Source organism: Formica exsecta, unplaced genomic scaffold, assembly GCF_003651465.1.
Source record: "Formica exsecta isolate Colony F162 unplaced genomic scaffold, ASM365146v1 scaffold393, whole genome shotgun sequence".
NCBI classification, from domain to species: Eukaryota; Metazoa; Arthropoda; class Insecta; order Hymenoptera; family Formicidae; genus Formica; species Formica exsecta.
In genome coordinates this window covers 694673-710552 of record NW_021851167.1, presented here as the reverse complement: position 1 = coordinate 710552, position 15880 = coordinate 694673, and the positions used below count along the sequence as shown (strand labels likewise).

Here is a 15880-nt window from a genome sequence, read left to right as displayed (position 1 = left end):
TGGTATAATATAATATAATAATTATATATTATAGTATGCTATAATTATTAGAAATGCTTGTACTATTATTGTTGTAATTAATATTGATATCTTTTCTTGATTCGATCGTAAAAGAATAAGAGAAAAATTGCTTATTTACAAGTAATATGATTATAATTATAACTATACGTAAGAGAGAAATTTTATATATTAAAGCTTAAGGGCAAAGGTACTCAAATACATTTTATGTAAAGAATATAGAGAGAGAATTTCACAAAGTTTCACAAGAAATTTTTCTATACGATTGTAAGAACTATATAAGGAATCTAAGAGAAAATCTAATTATATACAAATAAACATGATTGTAAATCTCAAAATTGTAATGCCAATAGAACTAATTTATCATACCTCTCATACATATTTCGATAATAGAAAGATAATACTCTGATTTATAAAAAGAAAGACAAAAAAAATTGTCATTTCATTAAAAAATAATTCTTCACATGTTCATGAATGCTGATATTTTAACTTCAGTTTATGATTTGAGTCTCGAGCTTTCAGTCTCAGTTATTACTAAGTCTTGGATTTAACAATCGCTAGAGAATTCTTTATAATGATTTCTATCTTTCCTTAACAGATTGACTGACTAATTCAAATATCATTCAATTCTCTCATATCGATCACAAAATCCAAACTTTAGTTGTTACAGTCCTCAATTATTAATTGTTTGAATTAATTGAGGCCGATATTTAACCAAATTAAAGACTATTATGTTACATAATCTTTATCACACAATTTTATTTTTATTTATTCTGTTGCTGGCGGAGGTGAAAATTTTTGTAATCTACGTCTGCGCAGCGTTTCTTGTTCGTTCGAAGATTCCGTCTCAGTCCTAGACAAATCTGGCATATCGGTAGATTCGTTAAATGTAGAAACGTCTTCTTTTGATGTACTTGGAAAAGAAGTATTTTCTTTAGATGTACTTGGAATAGGAGTATCTTCCGTTTTAACCTGAGAATTTTCGCCAGTGATCTCAGCGTTTGCATGCGCTATATTGCTTGTACTTGGTTTTGTCATTGTAGACGTATCCAATGTACTATCGATATTGCTTGCAGAACTGTTATGCACAGGAATGCTGTAATTTCAAATCATATTATTTATATATAAATGTTTATAAAATGCATAATTTAGATTACACACTCACTTAGCTGTAACAGCCACTGTTTGATATTGATTCATCATTGCATTGGCTGCATCCAGTAAAAGTTGAATTCTTTGCAACGTTTGTATCCTGGCCTGAACAGCTTGTCGCAAATTACCTTCCATCGCTCTAAGCTCTTCTTCACTTAGTTCAGTTAAATTTGGTGGTGGTACAGGAATAGGTGGTAATGGCACTATTGCAGGAAATAGTGGCGGGAAAAGCGGTATATTTCCAGTAGGTGGTATACTTTGAGGTGGAGGCGTACTTCCAGCATTATTTTGAGGTGGTTGCTGCTGCTGCAGCCCAAAATACTGGGAAATGTAATGGTGGCCCTATATATTTTAAATAATAGAAATTAGATTAAAAATGAATATTTTTCACATATATAAAACTCGAATCTAACAAATATAAAATCATACCAATAGGGGGATTGCCACCAGGTGCTTGTGGAGGTTGAGGAGGCGCCTGCGGTCCTGGCTGGGGAGGATTTTGTTGCCTTGGTGGTGCATTGTTCGGTGTAGGTCGCAAAATATTCAAACGGCACGTCGGACATGTTTGTTGACGTTGAAACCAAGAACGTAGACAAGCAGTATGGAAAATGTGATTGCATGGCAATTTTTTACTAGCTGCAACCATTTCTTCCCTGTATCAGTTTAATATACACACATTAAGCCACATTAAAGACATTATGAGATAATTTTACTTGCAATATTCTTACCGGCATATTATGCAGACATTATCAGCAGCAGCTAATTCTTCAGTTGTTGCATCTGGATAAAGTGTATTCATATTCCTGATGGCCCTTCGTGACATTACAATATCATGAAATGCTTTTTTAAAGTCACGCATTGTATAATACATAGGACGCAATGCAAATAGAGGTAATGTGAATAACTTTATCATTAAAGTCACAAAGGCAACATAGAGGATAACCTGCAAGAGAAACAATTGTTTCAATTCACAAGATATATATATGTCAAATTACAAACTATGACAAAATTCTTATATTAGATCAATTACCTTTAATAAGCCAATAATCAATTCTGTATACAACAAAAATACTGGCTTGTTATCCCATGGATTTTCACTCTGTAGATCAATAGTGTGTAATACATATTTTACAGTGATATTAAAAACAACAGTCAGTAAAATTGCATATTCAAAACCAAATACAAGTTGTACAGAAGGTCCTTTAGTAGCTGTTGTATTATATGCATAATGAATCATTGTTAAATTTATGCCAAATAAAAGTCCTAGTAAAGTAGCAACTCTGAGATGAAATAACCATGTGATTACTGGGCTTCTTTCCATCTAAATAACAGGACATAAATTAGTCAAATATGTATGTTTAGATATTTATAGATAATTACAAATAACTTTGCCACGTACAATAAAAATCATATGTATTTGATACACATGAATATTTCAAGTATAATGATTTGAAATTTAACTCACATAATCGACACGGTCTTCTGCAAGCCAGTGAAATGACTTCAAGAACAAGAGGAGAGTAAATAACGCTATAAACTTAGGACTGAAATCATCTCTGAACACTGTAAATGCTAAGCATGTTTCCGTCACCGCATACCACACTTTTTCTACCAGATGCTGCAAACAAGAATAAATAGCATTATGCGAAAAAATCGATAAACAGTTAAGAAAAGTTAAGAAAGAGTTCAAGGGACTCACCTCGAGCTCGGCAGCGCGTAAGGTACCGAAAAAGATTTTACGCAGAAAGGCGTTTATCATGAACGCGAGTATGAATCCTTGCGCGTAAATCACCTGAGTACAAAGCAATACATATGTAATGGTAATAAGCACACGGTAGTCGTGTGGCTTATCAGAAATGTCACGTTACGAAAAAAAAAACTCACGGTCATGCTCGGATTGGATTTGGTTATGTGAACAACGGTCGGATAGAATTGTTTTCTTTGATAATACGCATTGCCGATAACAACGCACGTTAGCGCGGTGCTTATCAGCATAATTCCAGCCTCCCTCATTTTCGTGCTGAAAATATTCTCTCTCGTCAGTTAGCAAAAAGTCGCGTTTATATATCCGAAAAAGAGAAAGATATAGCTGACACTTGTCACACAGAGAATTTTACGACGGTTTCGTACCTCACAGCTGTAACCAAAACGAGTTTCGGTGTTAAAACGTGGCGCTGATATCGTTACGATAATCTTCGATTATCCTAACCCCGCCGTATATGTACACAAATAATTCGTTTTGGAGGATACCGCAGGTGTCTTCGTCTTTTTCTTTTTTTTTTTTTTACACACGAAAACCTCGAGGCAAACAATACAGTAATATAATATTACGATTTTGAAGCCCTAATCTTATCGTTAATTTTACTCGCATAAGACGCGAAATATCAACCATTAATTTGACAGTAAGCGAAGGCCGGCGGTGCCACGTGATTGGTCATGCGTCAATGATTAATATTGCGTTGAACCACGTGGATAATGATGATTCTTTCTTTCATTAGACATGCTGTCATATGTATGTTATTGTAAACATTTAAAAAGGGGCGGGAGCGATGCAGATATATTCTTTTTTTAGCGAAAAATAGCAAAGAAATATATATAAATAAAATAACGATTTAATTAATGTTATGGTAAAATAGATACATTCACAAGTCAAATGTCAATTATGATGATTTGTATTACATGTTAATGAGCAACAATATAAATATTACAATGGATTTGAATTTGTCATGTGAATGATAATGCATATAATAAGGACATATGTGAATAAAGGCGGATATATGCAATGACTAGCTTCTTAAAAATATTTCAAATAACAATTTCATTGTTTTCAGAGTCTTTAACTGTAAAATATGGAAAAATATAAATTCACAAAGGCATCTCTTTATATATCACATGTTTATACAGTCATTGGTTTAAAATTATGATGATTTATGACTTTAAACATTTATGTATTAACTATTATTTTTATTTGTGATTCTACATTCTATTCTTATCCTTTCACTAACTTCTGCGTATTCTGTTAATATTAATGTATTTAATATACTAGGAACACCATAAAACGGATATTATACTTATAAAAATATATATATATGTATAAAAATTGTATAATTTCTTAAAATAACATATGTATATATGAGAATAATATGAATTCAACATACAATATTTATGATTATAATATGTGTATCTGTTATGTATGCATACTGAGAGTTTTTGTTTTCAAGATACTTTTAGGGCTTTGACGTTTTGGAGTTCCTAATTGTGCTGTTGCTTTCAATGGTGTTCTACGTGTATCAACTGGAGCTCTTCGCACCAATTTAGAACTTTTTGGAGTCTTTACTGTTAAAGGTCGTTTAATATGTGGCGTTTTGTTAACATCTGACTTATACGGAGACATATTTGAATTCTCCAGCATTGTATTGATAGACATTTTTGTCAATGGCGATGTTTTTGTAGCAATATTTTCTTTTTGACGAATTTCCGTTTTATCTGTAACATTAATTCCTTTATCTTTAGCAAAAGTTTGATGTATAATTGGATCTTTATTCAAAAGTTTCTGATTTTGTAATTCGAATTTTTGTGCAGAACGATAATTCTTATCTACTCGTTCTTGAAGTGGTTTCAATGATGCATCCATTATTTGTGTTTTGATTTGTACCGACGCATTTGGAGATAGTACTTTACTTTTCAAATCCTTATTAGAATGTTTTCGAGAAACTTGTGTCCTTTTACATGATTGCTTAAAATGTTCAGTGCTTACATCTATTTCTTTAACTGTATTCCGAGAATGTTTATTTGCATTATTACCACACTGTTTTCTGTTTAATACATTGGCAGAAGGAAACTCGGACGTTTTCGTTGTGCATTCATCAAATAATTTCGCTTTGGCTAGCACCATACCAGCATTTTGCGTTCGAAGCTTTGCGACTGATGCCCTACCAGTTTGTGGAGCAGGCGTGTTTGTTCGAGATGCTGATTGAAAATATTTATCTGCATCTTTCCAAGATATTTCCTTTGAGCCTTCGGAAACAATATTGTCTCTTTGTAAACAATCATTATTTAAGGCTATGTTCTGATGACTGTTGGTCTTTTTTAAGTCATCTATTTTTTTATCAAAATAACATGAATTATCTACAAAGTCTTTTCCATGAAAAGATGATGCTCTACGCACATATGAAGTTGTACAGTTATTCGTCAAATGTAAATCTTTAAATCCAGGAAGATTCAAATCATTATTTGAAATTTTGTATTGTTCTGCTGAAATCGATGCATTCATCTGATTACGTAAACATGTTATCTCGTCTCTCATATTATTAGAAATAATTCCATTACATCTGTCTGCAGAATAGGGCTGTTCCTCTAAATATTTATTAGAAAATAAATTTGATTGTTTTTCAATGGGATAAACATTTACTTGTCTTTCGAATTGAGCATGGTGCTGTAAATTATATTCTGGTGAAATATGCCATGATGCAGTGCGTCTAACACGTTTGCTGTAAATAAAATAAAATGTATAATATAATCAAATAATTCTTTTATTCTAATCAATTATCTTTATATACTATTTCAATTTTTTTTTCTGATGCAATCTTATATTTTTTTTCATAAAGAGAAAGAAAGAGAGAGAGAGAGAGAGAAATTATTATAAGATTTTAGAATATATATAATATAGTTACGATCATCATTTACATTATATAATATTAAAGAAAAATTATAAAAAATTAAGCATAATCCAGAAGTACCTTGTGACTTTCTCCTGTGAACGTCTTCTTAATGAACCAATTTTTCTTGCACTAGGAGATCTTATTATTTTATGTTCTCTTGATCTTCTAATTTTTAATTCCTTACTCAATTTCTTTGCTAAATAATCGCTTGTTAAAGTATTCTCGATACTAGCCTCTTCTAATGTTTTCTCATATGCTGTTTGTACTTTATTTACCGAATGTGTAATCATATTATTTTCTTCATCATATATGCATCCAAATTCTTGAGAAATACGCGACTCGATTGCAGAAACTCGATTTTTTATTTCTTCATATTCTCTCTTAGAAATTCTGACATAATCTTCTTCACAGTGATCACTTGATAAAGATATTGTGTCAGCATTGGAAAGTGCATTAAATTCTTCCGAATCAGTCTTTTCCTCAGGCATCAAACAAATGTTATTGCTTTCATCCGTAGCATCCAATTTTCTTGAATGTGTACTTATATTCATATGCCATTGCTCATCATTTTTGCAATGACTTTCATTTATAAGCAAGTTTTGCTCGCCACCATTATCTGATAAATCCACAGTGGCATTAATAAATATATCATCGTACTCTTGCTGAAAATCATTATTTAATAGTTTGTCATATTTTATTGATTTTAAATGTGTTATTTTACCGTTATATTTACGTATTTTATATGTAAAAGAATTGCTTACTGAACTCCAACGTCTTTCACTACACGACTTGTAATTATTCATATATAAATCCGATAAATCATCATCAGCATTCTTCTAAAAATATATCATCAAAGTTATTAATATAGAAGCTGTATAATACTATTTAATTTTACAGATCTCTAAATTTACAAGAGATATATTTACTGATATTGTGTGAGATTTAAATAAATTTTTGATATGTCACACACACACACACACAAATATAGAAGCACATTTACTTACTTGCTTATTCTTAGGTACAAATTTGTCCAAACTCAGTCTTAATTTTTTCGATTTATCCAATTTTTCAGTCACTCTCCTAAAACATATATGTGACATGTTAAATTTATGTGTATAATTAATATTATTTTGAAAAAATAATATGTATATAAATAAATTATATAGATATTAAAATAATGTATATACATACATATATAAAAAAGAAAACAAAAAATATTTGCAAAGATAATAGCAAAAACTGCAATTAATTATTGCATACTTTTTCTTTATACTTGGAGGATATTCTCTTTCAGCTACTTTCCGTTTTTTGGTAAATTTATTTGGAGATATATTAGATAGTACTGGATGTATAGCAGGATGCAGATGATTTATATTAGGTGTATCATCTGTGCCTTTTCCAACCATTTTCTTCAAACCATTAAACATTCCTGTAGAAAAAATGCAAGGTATACAATATATTTAATAAATATAATAACAATAATATATTATCTCTTATTATATGTATGCTATAAAAAAGTCTATATTGATTCATCAATTCTATTAGTATCTTCTGTTAAATTATATATATATATATATATTTTTCTCTTTCTGTATTATTTTACTTTATAGAAGATAATATTATATATTTTATTAGTCTTGTTAATATTTAATTGGCATTATAAATCTGATTAATGTTTATCAGTATGTAGAAATGTTTTGTATATATATGCAATATAGCTTACGTGTAAGACTTCCACTACGATGCTTCTTCTTTTTAGGATTTCCATGTTCAAAGGAGTCTAATCCATTATCCGTGCTGCCGCTTGTTTCAATAGAAATACTTTGGGCAATATGAGGAGGCAAGATACCAATATTTTCCGAATTTTCAATCAGAATCTGTGAAATAAATCCTTTTTAAATAATGATACATCTACTTGTATGTGCAATCTATCAATATTCTTAAAAACACTATTACCTTAATAATAGTTAAATGCATTTGCAGTCTGTTCTGTACAGCTGACATGGATGTATCGTGCAATGGCATAATATTTGGTCCGACAACTTTCGCCAAATTTTCAATGCTCATCTTGTTTTGTTTTTCGTACATGGAAACTTTTTTTAAAAATTCCATGAAAAACGCCAGAGTGTTTAAGTGATATGGCGGTAATAGTACACATGCTAACAGTAATGCCTGCACCCGATAACTCTTGAGCAATGCGCAGTGCACAAACAAGTCGTGATACGTATATGGAATCAATGGCTCTGGCAAATCACGAAAGAAAGATTTTAAGCAATTAGCGACATCAATCGCGTAATTCTTCTCGCCTAAACTGCCACCGCCATCCAGACGAGACATCAATTCCTTCTGTCGCGCCTGAGAGCCAGCTTTTCTAAAGAGGCCTTCCTGAGTAATATACTTCTCTAGGAATGTCGAGGCCTGAATCACAAATACAGGAACATGAACTATGGCACCTGATGACAAATTCACAATATCCAAAGGCTGATAAAACAGGGCAGTCTTGAAGACCCTCTTAGAAATATTTTTGCATGCCTCGGGTCTCTCGCTCTTAAGCATACTCTTCTTGAAGCGATATTTAACTCCGAAGCTTCTAAGATCCCTGGCGACAATATGATACACCTTTTCTTTATGTAACACATCATAGATCAACATTTTTGATACTCCAATGCAGCGTAGAATTATATAAGTCCCGTGATAAAATACTCTTCAGTCAGAAATTACGAACCAGAGATTCAAACATATCATCATTCATATCTCTCAAACATCCGTTTTCGTATTGAATTTGACACCCCTCCCTGCTCCAGTGTCGCCAACGTTTCAATCAAGAATGAGTTAAAGACATTATCGCAACGCAAAAAATACAGTTTTTCCATATCATTAGCTTCTTTCGCGACAAATATTATAATCATGCATCGCATTATTTAATAGAATACAAGTCGTAATTATTTCATTTCGATAAAACCTTTTGGTTACGTTTTTGTCGTTGGATAATTTCATATATATCAGCCTTTAGTGTGCAATAGTGTTTTCAGTGAGGCACGCGATTCTTTGATCTCGCGACTAATTTCAAAGAGCGTGATTTTTTTTTGCTGCGGTTTGTGACTATATATATTCGATCCTCTCATTCCTGCCTCGCATCCGATATTATCGGATGCTGTATTTTTAGACGCGACCGACGAGTATCTTATCCGTTGGATATAGAATTCAAATAACGATTTTACGGGGCGAGACCGAGGTAGAATATTACAAATATGTGACGTGCGCGTGACACTTGGAGTGACCGATCGTACCGTCTGCTCTAGGAGTCGCTGGATTGAGAATCACCTACGGATTTCTACGGTCTGCGTAGCAGTCGACATATCATTGGACCATCGAAACGAACCGTCCTTTTCCATGCTGGCCCTTTGCAGACCCTTGATAATCGATAAGGAAGCATGTACGGATTCATGAATCTCGCGTCGACTCCTTCGACGCGCGAACGACCATCCACCTCGATCAGAGGCGACCTGGACGAGAGGTTAGGAGATTGCGACCAGCTATGAAGAGTCCCGCAACGTCCCCACGCTTGAATGGCACCAACGCGTCAATTCCCGTCCCGTCACAGAGCCTCCAAGTGTCGGGGGAAAGCGTAAAGTCACGCTACAATAATGCTGCCAACAGTTTCCAAATGGTGAAGGTTGCTGGACGCGAGTCCGGTTGCTATATCGCCAGTAACATCGCGCCAAAGGTCGGCAAGCAGCAGTTGGTGTCCTTAAACGGAGACTCGGTGCGCTGCGACAGCGTCAACGTCGACGAGGCCCTGGCGTGCGATGTGGCGCCCATACCGGCGACGAAGACCAAGGCTCTGTGCGTGCACATCAGGGAGAACAAGTGGTACGACGCGGGTAACGTGGTTTCTGTAGGGGTAGCGGGAACCAGTCTGAATCATGCCCTGGAAAGCATGTCCTTGGCTTACAATCCTTCCACGAAGCAACTGTATTCTGTAGAGGAAGCTAAAACTCCCAACAATGCACAAATCGACTGTTCTACTTCTCAGTATTTGGAATCTCCGTGTAATGGTAAGGAACGATCCTGCAAACCTGAAACGGACAAATATACGAAGCTCGAGAATGTCAGTGCAAACAGCAGCCCAAGGAATAGCCTGCCACGGTCGTGTAGTAGCACAGTGTCTTCCCTTAGCGAAATATCACCGTCAGGAAGCTTCCTGGGATCTGACGAGCAACATCTTGTGGAAAAAAGCGAAAAAGCATCTAAACGTTGGGGATTAAACTCACTTTTTACAAAGAATGTGTTTTCATGGAAAAATCGGGATTCTCAACAGTCGACACCTACTGGTAGTCCATCAAGAAATATAGACAAGGTAGGCGGTAGTACAGCTTTAATTCAACAGCCGAGACCAGCAAATTTACCAGCTAAAAATTTGTTGGAAGAAGAACGACACCGTAAGCAATACACTGCTATTTTAGAAGCAGCGAGGAAAAGAGAATTGCGCGAAGAGAAAGAGCGTAAGCAGCAACGAGAGTATCAGCTAAAAGAAGAAGAAAGATTAGCCGAGGATTCTAATACATGGAATGTGTATGTCTTACCTAAATTCGAAAGTGTTAAGAATACAAAGAAAGTAAGGGAGCTATGGTGGCGTGGTTTACCGCCGAGTGTACGTGGTAGAGTATGGAAATTAGCGATTTCGAATAATTTAAATATAACGCCGCATCTCTATAATCTTTGCTTAGAGAGAGCAATGTCGAGCCCAAATAATGAGTCATTAGCTGCAATCAGATTAGATGTATCTCGTACCTTTCCTACCTTATGTGTCTTTCAAGAGGGTGGACCATTATCCAATAGCCTTCAGGGTATTTTGGCAGCATATGCCGTATACAGACCAGATGTAGGCTACGTGCAAGGAATGAGTTTTGTTGGTGCTGTGCTATCATTAAACATGGAACCATCAGACGCCTTTGCTTGCTTCGCGAATTTGCTAAATTATCCTTGTCACAGAGCCGCCTTTACATTGGACCAAAAAAGAATGAACACTTATTACAAGGTATATTCCAGTGCTCTTGCGCATAAGCTGCCAAAAGTCTTTTCCCATTTCACTGTAGCTGGATTAAGTCCAGATTTATATCTATTAGATTGGTTATATACTATATATGCCAAAGCAATGCCTCTTGATGTTGCATGTAGAGTCTGGGATGTCTTTCTCAGAGATGGAGATGAGTTCCTCTTCAGAACAGCGCTGGGAGTATTGCACTTGTATCAGGAAGAGTTGTTGAAAATGGACTTTGTACATGGTGCACAGTTTCTTACTAGATTGCCAGAGAATTTACAAGCAGAATCTTTATTCAACAGTATTAGCCAAATGTCTACTACTGTTGGGACGACAACGTTTCAGCAAATGTTGATACAATTTTCTGCATAATTTAGTATCGAAAGGTATAGAAAATTGAATTACAATTTTTCTTATTGTGATAAGAAAATCTGAGTCTTTATGCAAAAACATTTTATATATTGTTATTGGTTATTATTTCAAATATTTAAAATCTAATGCAATTTTTATAATTTTTATATTTTTATTATAGTACTATGATTTATATATTTGTTTCAGAGTACACATTTTAAATAATTTTCAAAATTTATAACATATATATATATATATGTGTGTGTTATAAATCTCTGAAAATTATATATATATATAAATGAAATAAAAAAAAATCTTGTTATAGAAGTGATATTTTCTGTGTAAATAATGTAATTGATTGTTTTGGTTATTTATAGACGTGTTTCTTATAAGGAATGAAATTATGAAAAATGATCTGAAATGTAGACCACATGAACATGCTCTATTAATAGATCTATACTCACTTTGTATTCTCGTTTAATATTTGTGGAAAATGTAACAATTTATAAGTTTGTGAAATATTTTTCTAGATATCTAAAAATTGAACGGAGAGTACTATTATTGATTTAAAAGTTTCGCTCAATTGTATACATATTATTTTGTATGTTTAAGTTCTTATCAAATTATTATTAAAGCTTATGAATTTTCATATTTTATGATATATATTTAAACGTTCGCAATGCTATCGATCTTGCTCCATCGACATATAACATTACTGTATTGCTGCATTTCAGTTTTAAGATATATTGATCTATGCTTTATGTACTATTTACTCTGGAAACGATTTTTCAAGACTGAAGGGAGATACATACTCGAATATATGAAAATATTATTCAATATACTCTGCTACAACACAGGTATTATTCTCATAAATACAATATGTATATGTAATAATCTCACTCACATGACTAGAATTAGATATGTCGAAATTGAAAGAGGATTCTCGCTACAAAATATTCAATTAAATTATTTTAAAATTCTGATATTCATGAGATAGTATGTATCACAATAAATATCTAATAGAATAATTGAGATTGCGTGCCACACCAAATATATTTCATACGAAAATTTTGATCAATATGGCTTGTGTGAAGAAGCGAAACTAAATAATAATAATTTTAAAGAGATCTTTTACAATTTATTAAAATATTACATTTGCTGTGCTAAGAATGTATTGCTTATATAACTGCACTTTTACTTTCTGAAACATAATAATAAATCACGAATTTTTTAAAATTCTTTTCTGTGCAAATCGACGCATACTGTATTATCTTGCTTCGTCATTTTTTACAGTTATGGATAAGGTGCTAAATATGAGATTATTACAATGAAACATGTGATAAAATATTTACAATATACAACGGACGTTATTTTACTAGTTTACACATTTTAAAATAATATTTACATGATCTCTCTGTTTTCCTTATTGTTGCTAAGATATATGGCAATTTATAATATTTAGTTTCAAATAGCGAAATCCTATCATGTCCCGTCTTTTGAGTGGCCTTCATAACGAAGATAGGATATATATTCAAGATTTAAGAATGTATGAGCTATATATAATTATCGAACTGTATTCTAAGAGAGTAATCTCCAAAATGTATTTTCATACAATTTAACTGCAATAAGCTTATTGCATGTACTTGTTATATACTGTTCTATTTAATACGGATGCATGAAAAGACTTTAGTTCTTAATATCTGGAACAAATGTGATACCACTGATCGACCACAGTCTCAAGATTGCTATCCATATTTCAGAATGACAGTCACAAGAACATTGCAATAGCTTTGCATATAGCATGGCTTGAAAGCTTGAAGTTGCAGAAATATAGACTATCATCATTTCTATCAATATAAAGAACTATATTCAAATACATATATCCCTTTTATATAATGGGCAAGACATAGCAGAATGGCGAAGCTAGAAACACACACATCAGTGGAAAACTAGTCGCTCAGATACAAATATGTGAGATAATTGTTACGTTAAATTCTTTCATTTAAGTATACAAGACAGGATTATTTAGTGATGATGTTTTGCGTTTGTTGCTCTTAGTTATATGTTTATAGCTGTGCGTTTTTATTTATATAATGATAATTTGTGCAATCACAGTTAGTGCTTCTCAGTAAGATATAATATATGTTTTATATAAAATACATATGATTCATGAATTTCAAGATGTGAATAATGGACATCTCGAGTTGAAAAGTGAGAGAACTCATGAATGTAATATACATATATCTAGTTTTTAATCGACAATACTCTCATTCCATCCATTATTCCAAATTACTAATATTTAGCAATCACAAACAATACATGAACAATACATAACGAATAAGTTTATAGATGTATATAAAAAGCACAAATGAATAAGATGTTAGCCTAGAACACAATGAATTATGTTATTTTGAAACTCTAAACTTCTACATATATTACATTTATATACGGATAAATAGTTGCACACTGTGCACTTATGTGCCACAGACTTTTTTTCCCAATACAATACATTACTAATATTTCAGTGATAAATTTTGAGCGAAAATGATTCATCATTGTAAAATAAATTCAGATTTTTTATTTAATCGATTTTAACTTTTGTGATGATATGAAATTATATTTTATGTTAAGCTTTTCTCTTGTTATTAAAGTTTTCATATATTATAAGTTAAAACTCTCTTAAAGATGTAATCTAAATATATACATATTCTATATGTATGTATTTTTTAAACTTTATATCACGAGATATGAGAGAAATTGTAACTGTGAATTTTATTTAAAACTTCTAATATATGAAATTTCAATTTTTTTTTCCATTTCTCTTTTTATTCGCCTTTTTAAGTAATAAATCACGATTATATCATTCAAATAATTATATGAAGCGTACTATTTGTATATTATTGTGAATATCTTTCCGTCTTAAACATAATGTAATTATTTTTATGAAATAATTTACGATGATGTGCCAACTGTATTATGGTTGTAATAAGCGAAAAGATCATTTAAATAAAATGTCTCCATTTATGCTCTAAGTGTAAATGGATTGCCAATTATCAGCACCATACTATATTGAACTATGCTGTTGGCTAATATAACTAGTAGTAACCAATACAGTTGTCTAACTTTTGTCGTGGATACAGTAATGGAATTTCGAACAACAAATGCGATATTTAATTATATCCAAAGGATAAAACGATTGAAGTAAAACGCGAGAATCTTATTTGTCCGCCTTAATAACCGACTCAATAATCACATTGTAACTATATAGTCGCGACTTGCTACGAACAAAAATATATCTATGTATAATTATGTGCACACATGTGGTGTATGCTTGTCCATGTATCGATTGCATTAAAATATTTGCAGGTATATCTACTTTTTTAGTTTAGAGGATATATGAAGAAGATATATTTAAAAAATGCAATGTTCTTTTGAGCACAATAATTGTGTTAAATTTGATGTACTTTAACTCAAAAGATATTGATATATATATATAATTATTTTTGAAGAAGAGATATCTCTGATCTTATTACTACAAACACATCACTGCTAAATAATATTCCTTGTGGATATACCTATGTATATTTTAGGCTTTTAAATTTCCTCCATGTAAAGTTGAAGATACGACGCCTAAGACATATGATAAAATAAAATCGTGTAAATGCAAAGACATTAAAAATCTGTGCACAAACAACCATACATGTACTATGTGACACTTCTGTGTTCCTTGTCGTTAGTGCCTCGATAGAGGAACTCATTGTATATTTTATACGCGTTTTATCGTGTACATTTACCTTAAGTGCAATATTGTAATATATATTTTTTAAAGAATCGATCCCGTATTTATTTTGTCAAATGTATACCTATGAGCAAATGTAAAGTATACATAGAGACGTTAGCAAATTAGGGGAAAAAAAATCTTCATATTTTTTAATACGAAATTGAAGAAAGAACACATTTTGCTCTGGAAAGATATAAAAGAAGATAAATAACTAGTTTGTTTTAAGGATTCTAAATATTTTGTGGACGATATAAGATCATAATGCACGACGACGTCTCTAATTATGCTTTTTATTAAACGAAATTTTACAATACTACGAGAACGATTATATGTACATAACCATGTGCTTGCTTCCTAATTTAATCGAAAGAGTCAACGATATTTATCGCAATAGTGTAACGACCATTTTTATATAATATAATGGACGATAAATGAGATTTGAAAAAAAATATAATATACGTCTAAGACATATTGTAAATGACGCCAGCAACATATCTCTATGGATGACTTTTTTTCGTATATAAATAAAGACTATGCTGCATGACATCGAAATTCTGAATTCTTTATTCCTTGAATGAAAGTAAAAGCTATAGTACATTAAATTCTGAATCTACTGCATTTGCATTGTATATGATATAAATTTGTATATTTATATGACGTTAATTAACATTGTATAGGTTAATTTATAATTTTTAAGTTTTCTTTTAACATTATTTTGAAATCGCGCTTCGTTATTTTAATATTATTTCTAATATTACAAAATTCTGTATATTGAACAAATTACGGCAATTAATTCAACATTTTAATGATTTTTTAAATGTTTATTAGAATATATTTTGAATTTAAATAACTATTAATTCGCGCGCCACGTTG

General features: G+C 32.0%; 3 protein-coding genes across 6 annotated transcripts; 1 reads left to right on the top strand and 2 right to left on the bottom strand.

The window, feature by feature from the left end:
* Nucleotides 1-71: 71 nt before the first annotated feature.
* On the bottom strand, nt 72-3568 carry LOC115239634 (E3 ubiquitin-protein ligase synoviolin A-like). Its single transcript, XM_029814255.1, is given in 9 exon segments — nt 72-1114; nt 1184-1480; nt 1482-1512; nt 1600-1823; nt 1899-2113; nt 2201-2491; nt 2636-2788; nt 2870-2962; nt 3055-3568. Coding segments are annotated over 9 exon segments (1761 nt in total). The 5' UTR covers nt 3184-3568; the 3' UTR covers nt 72-786.
* On the bottom strand, nt 3443-8483 carry LOC115239632. Of its 3 annotated transcripts, none has more exons than XM_029814251.1 (7): nt 7788-8483; nt 7555-7708; nt 7092-7260; nt 6836-6911; nt 6593-6667; nt 5910-6493; nt 3443-5660 (listed from the first exon to the last, which is right to left on the bottom strand). In XM_029814251.1, the coding sequence occupies exons 1-7, from the start codon at nt 8481-8483 to the stop codon at nt 4358-4360; spliced, it is 3057 nt and encodes a 1018-aa protein (XP_029670111.1). In that variant the 3' UTR covers nt 3443-4357. The 3 variants fall into 3 exon arrangements, with proteins under 3 accessions (XP_029670111.1, XP_029670112.1, XP_029670110.1); XM_029814252.1 differs by having other exon boundaries at nt 6593-6664; XM_029814250.1 differs by having other exon boundaries at nt 5910-6667.
* A 390-nt stretch (nt 8484-8873) lies between these two features.
* LOC115239633 (TBC1 domain family member 14-like) lies at nt 8874-11421 on the top strand. Of its 2 annotated transcripts, XM_029814254.1 has the most exons (2): nt 8874-10872; nt 11013-11179. In XM_029814254.1, exons 1-2 carry the CDS (start codon nt 9370-9372, stop codon nt 11043-11045), a joined length of 1536 nt encoding a protein of 511 aa, XP_029670114.1. In that variant the 5' UTR covers nt 8874-9369; the 3' UTR covers nt 11046-11179. The 2 variants fall into 2 exon arrangements, with proteins under 2 accessions (XP_029670114.1, XP_029670113.1); XM_029814253.1 differs by having other exon boundaries at nt 8874-11421.
* Nucleotides 11422-15880: the final 4459 nt, after the last annotated feature.